This window comes from Oreochromis aureus, linkage group 10, assembly GCF_013358895.1.
Source record: "Oreochromis aureus strain Israel breed Guangdong linkage group 10, ZZ_aureus, whole genome shotgun sequence".
In the NCBI taxonomy this organism is placed as follows: Eukaryota; Metazoa; Chordata; class Actinopteri; order Cichliformes; family Cichlidae; genus Oreochromis; species Oreochromis aureus.
In genome coordinates this window covers 1,772,264-1,783,116 of record NC_052951.1, presented here as the reverse complement: position 1 = coordinate 1,783,116, position 10,853 = coordinate 1,772,264, and the positions used below count along the sequence as shown (strand labels likewise).

At 42.0% G+C, this 10,853-nt stretch overlaps 2 protein-coding genes across 3 annotated transcripts in view; one reads left to right on the top strand and one right to left on the bottom strand.

The window, feature by feature from the left end:
* Window positions 1–2,577: 2,577 nt before the first annotated feature.
* The window catches only part of spns3 (spinster homolog 3 (Drosophila)), a 16,035-nt gene continuing 7,759 nt past the window's right edge, over window positions 2,578–10,853 (bottom strand). The window contains exons 1-13 of one of the 2 annotated variants that reach the window (XM_031748154.2): window positions 8,293–8,662; window positions 7,441–7,687; window positions 7,290–7,355; window positions 6,909–7,045; window positions 5,456–5,607; window positions 5,074–5,140; window positions 4,851–4,993; window positions 4,614–4,754; window positions 4,326–4,515; window positions 3,879–3,944; window positions 3,697–3,795; window positions 3,454–3,613; window positions 2,578–2,972 (exon numbers count right to left, since the gene is read on the bottom strand). In XM_031748154.2, coding sequence (XP_031604014.1) covers window positions 2,902–2,972; window positions 3,454–3,613; window positions 3,697–3,795; window positions 3,879–3,944; window positions 4,326–4,515; window positions 4,614–4,754; window positions 4,851–4,993; window positions 5,074–5,140; window positions 5,456–5,607; window positions 6,909–7,045; window positions 7,290–7,355; window positions 7,441–7,666 — 1,518 coding nt within the window. In that variant the 5' untranslated portion in view covers window positions 7,667–7,687; window positions 8,293–8,662 and the 3' untranslated portion in view covers window positions 2,578–2,901. Of the gene's footprint in view, window positions 2,973–3,453; window positions 3,614–3,696; window positions 3,796–3,878; window positions 3,945–4,325; window positions 4,516–4,613; window positions 4,755–4,850; window positions 4,994–5,073; window positions 5,141–5,455; window positions 5,608–6,908; window positions 7,046–7,289; window positions 7,356–7,440; window positions 7,688–8,292; window positions 8,663–10,853 lie in introns of those variants that run through there. The other variant, XM_039618207.1, reaches the window with a different exon arrangement.
* The window catches only part of ube2g1a (ubiquitin-conjugating enzyme E2G 1a (UBC7 homolog, yeast)), a 5,439-nt gene continuing 5,206 nt past the window's right edge, over window positions 10,621–10,853 (top strand). The window contains exon 1 of the mRNA XM_031748091.2: window positions 10,621–10,839. Within this exon, the coding sequence (XP_031603951.1) occupies window positions 10,794–10,839 (46 nt within the window). The 5' untranslated portion in view covers window positions 10,621–10,793. The remainder of the gene's footprint in view (window positions 10,840–10,853) is intronic.

The following is a 10,853-nucleotide window of genomic DNA, read 5'->3' as shown; positions in this document are numbered from 1 at the left end:
GACAACCATTCTCATTTTATCAGCTACATCCAGCTATTCCCAGCAGCTTAGCATCACCAATTAACCAAACATGCATGCCCTCACACTGTGGAGGAAGCTGTGGTACCCGGGGAGAATGCATGCACACATAGTGCTAACTCCACACAGGAAGGCTGCAGCACGGCGGATTCAACTCAACTCAACTCAACTCAACTCTATTTAATTCAGTTCAATTTGATTCAATTCAATTCAATTCAATTTTATTTATATAGCGCCACATCACAACAGCAGTCGCCTCAAGGCGGTTTATAGTGCACAGTAGATCATACAATAATAGATACAGAGAAAACCCCAACAATCATATGACCCCCTATGAGCAAGCACTTTGGCAACAGTGGGAAGGAAAAACTCCCTTTTAACAGGAAGAAATCTCCGACAGAACCAGGCTCAGGGAGGGGCGGGGCCATCTGCTGCGACCGGTTCGGGATGAAAAATATGTTTGTCATGTTCGTATATCGCATAAATATATATTGATAGATAACTTGTATGTATGTATGTCTATTAGGTAATGTAGAGGACTGCAGTGCTATGGCTATACAAGTACTGTGTGTGGGTTTGTATTACACTGCTGAACTGTGCAGTAGAGGCCTGACACATTAACTATGCAAACAAAACACAAATATCACCAAAAGTGAATTAGTGAACTATCTGTGTAGTTGCACATATACACCAACAGCTGCATCATTAAAACCATTTAAACCATTGAAACCACTGTTGTGTAGCTCCCTCTTGTGGGACCAAACAGCAGGTGCTTGTTGAGATGGAGCTGGGACATTGAAGGTGTCCTGTGGTCCCTGGACACAGACGTATTTGGGTCCTCTGCATTGTTGGGTTGGACATGCTGTGGATTCTCAAGTGGACTGGAATCTGACCAGTTTGGTTACCTGGTCGGTGCCCAGTCCTCTTTGTTTGCTCTGAATTCACATTGTCAATATGATTATATTAACCTTAAAGAAAACTTTGCCAGGCTGGGTGACACACTGACTTACAAATGTTTCCCAACAACATGGTTGTTTACTCACAGTTGCATCATTACATATAACATTTCTGCCCCACAGTAAATCTGCTCACTATGTGCGCTCAGAGATGAACACTTCCACGCCAGGTCTACACGAGGTCTCAGTGAACATCTGCTAAATCCATACTGCCCCACTGATGGAAGAGACCCGAGAGCCTCCTGGGAGCGTTTTTAAGAATAATACAGAGGTGCCATCTAGTGGACAAACACTGGAAAGCTTTTTGTTAAACAACCAAAGCTGTCACAGTATTGATGTTTTTACAATGCATTCTGTGGGGCGATCGTGGCTCAAGAGTTGGGAGTTCGCCTTGTAATCGGAAGGTTGCCGCCTTGGACAGTCTCGGTCGTTGTGTCCTTGGGCAAGACACTTCACCCGTTGCCTACTGGTGGTGGTCAGAGGGCCCGGTGGCGCCAGTGTCCGGCAGCCTCGCCTCTGTCAGTGCGCCCCAGGGTGGCTGTGGCTACAATGTAGCTGCCATCACCAGTGTGTGAATGGGTGGATGACTGGTTGTGTAAAGCGCTTTGGGGTCCATAGGGACTAGTAAAGCGCTATACAAATACAGGCCATTTACCATTCAGCCTGGATGTTGTTCCTCCATCTTTAAATCCGCCGTGCGCTTATTTTATGGTCTCATTTCTGGTCCTCATTAGTGCCAGAGGAGCAGCTGCATGCTGGTCAGGCTATTCACTGATAGAAAGGTTAATGTGACGATACTCGCTGTGAATACTTGGGCATATTTTTGGAGCTCTTCCACAGATGGACATCAGCAAAAGGAGAGTCATATCATCATCGGTCATCAAGAACAAAAAACTAAATGGATAATGGCCTTACAGAACAACACCAAGTTCTCCATACTTATTATTTCAGTCTCCTACTTCGATTCTGCTGCATGTCAGACAGAAACAGTTTTCTCTGAAAGGCATCCAAACATTTTTGTTTTGCTTTTTTCTTTGTTTTTTAAAGCAGAGAATACTTTATGACAGAGTTTTGTGTTTTCTGCTTCTGTCCTTTATTAAACCACTCATCCATTTATTCCTCCACTGGACCATACTATCAAACTGTATATAAGCGATGGCGTGTCCTGAAGTCTTGGTTTGAGCATTGTGGCTGTCAGCATGTTGTTGTTGCTTTTCTTCTTTAAACCAGATGAGGGTCGACTCTGACTGAGAAACAACACAAGACACTGATGGTACTAACTTGTTAATAACACAGACGACAGCACATTTTGCACTCTATACTTTCATATCATTTTCACTGTTTAACTTAGTCATATCAAGTCGCCCCCTGCTGGCCAGTAGACAGAATGCAGAGTTGAGCAGCTAAGCTTCACCGTACAAACCACATATACTTTTCTTTTGCATTAAAAGTAAGTGAGTCACTTTAGTGATGATACTTGGAAGTATTGTCAATGATACATGTCTTCTTTAACTTTGAAATACTGAGATTTTAGTGTCAGTTTATTATTTTAGTTCGACCGGCAGACTGAAGCACACGAGAGTAACTCCGCAACACCCGAGAGCAGTTTTTGCTTGAAGATTTAATAGAAATATAACCAACAACAATTACAGTGAAAAAACACAACTGCATCCATGTTTCAAGTCTTCTGCACAGTCCTGTGAGGTAACAATGTGATCATGTTAAAAGACAAACTTCTGTTGTGAGATTACACTGAGGTGAAAACTGAAATGAATTCTCTTAAAACAAAAAACAGTTAAAGAAATGGTATTAAAAGGTAAAATTAAAGGGTATTAAACACTGTACAGACTGAAAGCCATTTGGTCTTCGTAACTGTGGTTTATAACTTAACTTTACATTCATTGCATTGCAGTCGTTTTGCAAGAGATTACACATTTCCCCTGTTGCTCAGCTCCACCGAGGGCTCAGGTGCAGGATGCTGCGGTGGTTGGGGTTCCTCTGGTAACGTAAACACACACACACACGTTTGAAAAACTTTAAATTAAGCAAGCAGCACTTGCACACACTGGTTGGTGAAGGATCTGAGAAGATAAACCACAGCACTAAGTGAGCTGACACAGCTGGCTTTTTGACCCTTTGGCAGCGCAGCAGAATGGAAAGAATGAGACCCAAACGAGGATCACAATGTGTCCTTTATCAGCTGTGGCCCATTTCTTCCTCTGAGTTGCCAGAGAACCAGAGTGCCAGTGTGTTATTGGTGCATGTGTGCAGATGAGGGGGAATTTGCTCGTAACTGTGTGAGGACAGGAGCTATCTGAAGATAGTGAGTTGAATAGAGGACCACTGTTCAGACACACGGACACAAGCATGTATGTTACAAAAGAAATGACAACTTTTTGTGCGTCTTTTGCACAAATTAAAACTCGGAGGCCGTGTCAACATTTAGTTTCTGGTGTTTGTGTCTTTTGTGTTATATTACCTCCAAGCAGCTGCTGCACTGCTTTCCTGTCTTCAGCAATATAGATGGCAGTAATGAAGAAAAACACTCCCCCGACAATCCCGACCACGGGGCAGAGCAGCAGGCTGTACTTCAAACTGTCAAATTTCTCAGTGTTACCTGAGTATATAGCATCAGAGACCTACACCAGTACAGGTATGAAATCGGCGTTAGTGATCAGTGACAGAACCTGAGATGATTTCCTAAAGCTTACTTCTTTCTTACCACTCCTATTAAGTAAGGGCTCCCAGCATCACCCAGGAGATGTCCGACTGTAATCTGTAGAGCCTCCGCTGTCGCCCTCCTTGTTGGTATGACAACATACTGAAGTGGGAAGCACGAGAAAAAGTGACATGTCACATTTGAGCCGACACTTTGAGGTTTTTACTGTCAGAATTGATGCTCACCAGCAGTATGTCAGCCAAGACAGCCCAGTTCAATGAGAGCAGCAGCTCGCCCAAGAAAATGAACACCTGAAACGAGACATTCAAGACAAACAGTCACTGCTTCTTTCATTTTTCAGTCATTTTATTTCAACCGATGCCTTTAACTGCTCTACTCTGAATGTGAACCTTTGACATCGTGACTAGAATTTAAATTAAAGAAGAAAAAGGAGGCTTTATTTGACGTTCAGACCTATTGCTCCATGTTGCATCACTACAAGTGGACCAGGACAAACTCCAAACCATCTGAAGAGAATTTTGTCAGATGAACCATTAAAGGATGCTCAGTCTTCTTAATGTTGTGTCCTAAATATCACAGTTTGAACTAAAGCGGTGCACTCAGTGACTAACCAGCAACGTCACCACCTCGAGGTATACTCAGCCAGAGGATAGCTCCAAAGTCTGTCTTACGTAAGTGCCAGGAATGCTTGCTGATGCCAAAAAGATGGTGATAAAGAGGCACGGCACTGATCCAAGCATGCCCACGGCGCAGATGAGTGGATCAGCATTTGGCACCTTGTCCCTAAACAGTCTGGATAAAGTAGTGCCGAGAGCCCCGCCCAGAATGCCCGTGGCCACCGTTACGGCACCAAAGATGTAACTGCACAGGAAGCAGAAGAGAGCACACAGTACGGTCAGAACTCTGCACTGATTCAGGCTGGAGCAAATAAGCGACGCGGGGAAAAGGTCATGCTATACCTGTCCGAGGAGTCACTTAGTTTGTCGCTGAGTTTCTGATTGTCCCGAGCTCGGGACAAAAAGATAGGCAGCCAGAAAGCCAGCGCCCCGGTGAGGAAGGCCAGGGCCGTCACGCCCAACGATGACCACACGTAACTTTTACTAAGGTCAGAGAACCAAGAAGACAAGATTGTTTAGAAACAAACACCATTTGTTTGGGTTTTTTTTACTCTTGCAAGGGTAAAGTATAAATCATACTTTTTCAGAAGATATTTGACATCCTCCAAGTAAGAGCTCTGCTCCGTCACCCCCTCTCCGTGGGTTTCTGCAGCACCTCTCGGCGGGTTGGGGCATAAAATGATCATCAAAATGAGTCCCACCGCGCCCATGATGGGTGTGATCTGAGAACAGAGGCAAATAATCCAGTATCACTTTGTATCAAGTCACACTTCTGCATTATAGATAAGAAAAATGTTCTCACCCTCAGAGCCCAGTGCCAGTCCCCTGTGAGAGATGCAAAGCCTTGCCCTGTTATATACCCAAGACCACTGCAAACATGTGATAGTGTGATCATGTTGCACAAACAAGCTCGTATCACCATATGACATCTTAACAAGTGAAAGATTAAGACGGGGGAGGGGGGCGAGCGATAACGTACTGACACCTAAATCTAGAGTCACTGCTGTGTCATCACTCATTGCAACACCTGCTCTGCACACCAAACAACTGTGATGAGAACAAATCTACCAAACATTAACCTCGGCAACAGAATATTTGAGCTACTTTCAGCTACGTTGCAGTGCAGCAGCGCATCATTTGAATGAAATTGTTCAAGCGTGCAAAAAGAAAAAAACCCTGTTTACCTTCCGACAGGGATAAAGATGTAGAAGATGCAGATCATGATGCTCCTTTTGCCCCCAGTAAAGAGATCGCTTATGATGGTCGGAGCGACGGTGGAATAGCTGGCTTCTCCGGTCCCGACCAAGCCTCGCAGCAGGGCGAGAAGCCAGAATTGCTGCATAGATCAAGACAAAAACATCAAACATTCAACATGTTTTTTTGTCAACCGCACATGGTTACACGCATGATGAGTCATCAGCAGAATCAGTCTGCAGATAGGGTGCAACAAACCTCTGATACATTTTCATCAAAAACATGGGGAAATGATCTCAGACCCCACTGAGTTTTACAGCTCCCACTCCCTGAAACTCGTAACTGGATTTCTGCGCCTGTCAAAACTACAGTTAAATGTGATGGATGAGTCTCTCCTTCCAAGTGGCTTCAGTTAAACCACTTCTAAGGATATCAAATATGAATACACAAACACAAACATTTGGGAAATTACAGACCAAACTGTTTTGTAGAAAAAGCTGCACTGATGCAAAAACGAATTGCTTGATAGTTTCCAGTGTGATTACAGAGCAAATCAGAGTGCAGAGAGCCTCCTCACACACATAGTTTGGTCACCTCAAACTAACTTAATAAGGTTCTTATTGTGCTGTCCTCATTTTACTTCACTGAAGCCTTTGATACCACAGACTATAAAATGCTCGTTCACGGTCTCGAGCGCTGGGCTGGTTTTTCCAGTGTTTAAATCAGGAAACTCTGCATAACCTGTGCAGACCAGGTTTCAAACTCTCGTGACTTTTCTTCTCAGACGTCTCGATCTGATGAAACCTCATCAGATAGCTTAACATTTGTCAGCATGGTTATGCAGATGAGACAGCTATATGTTTCTATAGAGCCAGATAACAATAACATTTCTGGCACATTAATAAATGAATCACTGCAAAGTTTTTTAACACCTAATGAAGACAAAATGTTCATTCCTTTAGTTTAACAGTTCACATTGTCTGACAGGGTACAGGTTAGCAGGCTCAGACTTTCAGATTCTGAGAGAATCTAATGCCTCATAAGAATACGACTCAGCTGATGGAGTTTGGTAAGAAAAATTCATGCTCTTCAATTTGTGGTCTGATCAACAGACACAAACTATTTTAATTTGGAGTTTTTCATGTTATTACCTTAAACACATCTCTTCTGTCTATTTTGTGACTTGAATGAAAATGAGATAATATTTTGGGTCCACTCAGTGTATCTACAAAGGGTTAAGATGCTTGTTCTTGCCAACGTAGCTGTAATATGAAGGTTTTATGGAAAACTACCCTGAACCACAAACACTGAGTCAAATGCTGAAATTCGGGGGCATTTCCAACAGACGTGTGATGAATTAGAACAACGCAGGGAGGAAAGTGAACACGTAGCAAAGCCAAGTTGTGTTACTTTGTTATTCCTTGTAAAATACTCCTCACTCACCGATTTATTGACAAAAGAGCTGGCGGTTGCAGTCAAAAGCCAGACACTCAAGCCACCAATCATGATGTATTTGCGATTGTAGCGGTCGCCAAGGTAACCGAAGAGAGGGGCCAAAAGGAGAAAACTGCAGATGAAAACTGAAAATGAATTGATGGAATCAATTATTCCTTTTCAATGACATCATTCATTTACAGTAAACACACAACAATCAGTGAAAGCTCCCGTATCCAAACACAGCGCCGCTTAATTAGGTGCCTGATTGTATGTACACTTGACTACACATGGGTCTGCCATGCACTTGCATTAAAAACAAAGAAAGCAAAACAAAGTTGATCTCCATCAACGCTTCTGTGTGTTTGTTAAACAGATGCTTCATCATACCTGTCTGCAGAAGTCCAGCCGTGCTGTCGTTTATATGAAAGAATGTTTGAATATCTTTAAGGACACCTGTAAGGCCAGAAATACCATTCAGTGTAAGCCCTGCCTAACTGGAAGCAGTAAATAGTGTGTGCTGACAAAGAAATCATCCAACCTGCTATTGTGTACCGCTCCATGTAGTTGAGCAAGTTGATGTAGCAAAGCACAACCATGGTGACATAGGCGCGCTTGGGCGATATGGCAGGTTTCTCCTCAGCATCGGGTGTGAGAGACGCAAGGCTGTTTGCGAAAGAGCCATAAGGTAGACTGCAGCTGGAACGCAGGCTCCATCGACGTACTGAGATGTCCTTGAAGGATGTCACTGACGCCCTTGGCTCCATCGCGAGCAGCTCTCCCTTCAGCTGAAATATTTGGCTTAATGTTAAAACTCGTGCACAGATGCTCCACAGAGCTCGGTGACAAAATTTGCAATATAGTGTAGACACACAGCTCCTGCTTTCACTAAGTCACTGTCACTGTTTTGGGGTTCAAGCGATCCAGCTTTCAGCAAAGTTGATTCATGCGGCCTGTAGAAAGACTTTAGAAATAGCCCTTATGACAGAAAGGGACATTACACAACTAAGAAGATGTTTTTGCAACAGTGTCAAAATAACACCGAAAGAAGAAGAAGAAGGTTGTTCTCTAAATGCTGCTTTTTTTATTTCACAGTTCTTAAAAACCACGAAAGAAAGGTTAAAGCATCTTTTAATTATAGGAAGTTTATGCATATGTAGAAAATAGACACAGCGATTAGAAGCATATAAAAATATAACCTTGGCGTCTGCAACAGTGCGCCTCAGATATTTCAGCCCAACTAGAGTGAGGGACGACACTAAGAGCACTGTTTATGAAATCTTCTCTCCCAAAACAACATAGTGCAGCACAGCTGTAATCTTACAATGCAGCTGTGTTCCCATCAGACGGGTATTTTTAAACCATGCAAAATGTGAATTACAGGTGAACTCACCGACTTGCTGATGTGGATGTTTCGTTTTTTAGTTTTACTTTAAATCCTCTATCTCATTCCTACAGATGTGCAACTTCGAGAGAACAATGTGACTCTGAATGGCTCTGAGGCATGAAGACACTAACAAGGACCTCAGTTTTGGGACGACTCGAGTTATATTAAGTTAGTGACGGGGCCAGCCCACTGAGGGTTGGTCCTGCAGGGTTTCACACACATATCTGTCTTGGTGAAGCAATGGTGCAGATAAGCCAGACGTCATTGACATTTTGCACCTTTTGTTCCTCTTTTTAGTATTTCTTACACTTAGCACAAAATAAAGCAATAAAATGTAATTATTTTACTTTTTACTAGTCTGATTCACCGTCAACAGCCTTATACTCAAATGGATTAGTTACGTTAGTAGCTAATCTGCCATATGCAACGTGCCATCGAATTTCAGAAGAGAGAGTGATTAATAAGTGGTCCTGCTCTGCTTTGGAAACACTTGCCCTATCAGACCTTTGCATTTCATCTGTTATCTTAGAACCAAGAGAGGGTTATTTTTTAACATAAAGAAAACACTCGCTTTGGTTTCAGTTTTCAGTGACTCATCAAAGCCACTGCTCTACAAGCTATTGTTCAGTGTGACATTAGGGTCATGTACATGTAAAAATAAAGAAATAAAGAATATTTTAAAAAAAATAATAATATGAGCCATTAAAACCCTTTAACCCTTTCATGCATGAATGATGACAACCTCACTCAGGATTTTTTTCTTAAGTATTTTTATTCTTCTTTATGCATGAAAAAAAGATTTTTGAACTTCATTTTTTAAACATGTACTTGTCAAAGAGTTGTTTACATGCCCACTTAGGTGGACACTGATGTGTATGTAGAGGTTTATGTGCAAGTATACCATCAACACTGACACAAATACAAGAAAACATGAAAGGGTTAAAGTATGTAAAGCTTTTTGGGGTTTTTCATCTGAGGTTAAGACATATAAGACGATGCCTTTGACAGCAATAGGATGCCTTAAAGGGCCCTAAAACACCAGGCTTACTGACATGAAACTCTACCAGTTTACTGGTGCAGTCATACTGAATATGAAGGGTTTTTTTTATAATCGCCTACATTTAACTGTGGAGTCACAGAAGCATCTGTTTACTTTCAAGTCTCATTAGATCAAGTACAGCATGTGTCACGTATGTGGTCCCCTCTGCTTGGAAGTGCTGACTCTTATCTAGAAATCAACTTCCTGCCCCGCTCCTCACACAAGTGAGAAATGGCTGTAAGTCAATCAGAGTGTCAGATCTTTCTTCACTTTTTCTTTAGATGACAATATGTCCACTAACAACATGCAGTAAAAGATGAGAAGATGTTACTGCTTTGCTTATCCTTTTTATTGTCTTAAAATAATTTATTTATTTATTCCGTGTTTTAATAATTCTTATGAGCTGTCTCACAATAAAATGCCATTTAAATCTATTGTTTCCACTTTTTATTTGAAAAGTGTTTATCAACAAGAAAATCAGAAATTGATATCAAGCTATGTTGAAGCCTGATGCAAAATTCCTGCAGTATTTTTATAGTGATACATTGATTGAAGGTTTGTCATAAGGAATATATTCACTGTAGTTTCAGCATTCTGTTGCCTTCATTTCATTTTCACATACCAGACAGTCATTAACCTCATTTTAAATTTTATTTTTACATAAAACATTTTTGTACAGTAAAAAGCCCTCACTATGTACCTCTGGCACTTTTAAAGTATCTATCTACATGTAGCATAATGTAGATATGCTGTAGATATGATTGGGGCGACCATGGATCAGGGGGTTGGGAAGCGCACCTGTAACCGGAAGGTCGCCGGTTCGATCCCCGGCCTTTCTGTCCTGGTCGTTGTGTCCTTGGGCAAGACACTTTACCCTACCGACTACTAGTGTTGGCCAGAGGGGCCGATGGCGCGATATGGCAGCCTCGCCTCTGTCAGTCTGCCCCAGGGCAGCTGTGGCTACAACCGTAGCTTGCCTCCACCAGTGTATGAATGTGAGCGTGAATGCATAATGGCATTGTAAAGCGCTTTGGGTGCCTTGAAAAGCGCTATATAAATCCAATCCATTATTATTATTATAATGTACAAATTAACATGAGGTGCAGGGGTAAAAGGTAAACCCTGGAAGCAATTGAGAGAAATGTGAAAATGAAATATGATAATTTCAATAGTGCATGAAAAATAAAATCACGCCAACAACAAAAATAATAATTGTAATAATAATATGAACACTGCAAGTAAAACCCTATCCAGAAGGTGGGAGTAATGCATCACTGAGGACGTGAAGCTCCCCCAAAAAATCAACGAAGAAGAAACGATAGCGGCAGGGGAAGGCGGCGAAGAAGAATAATGACGGGAATGCTAAACGGAAAATAGAAGGAACAGAGTCCTGTTAGGTGAACGTTAAATTAACGCTGTTACCGCGAAATATTAACATCGAACATAGCTGCATTACATTGGTTAAAGTATGACAGAGCCTCAGTCAGCGTTGTTACTCAGGAGACAGCTTGCAGGTAATTAAACCGTC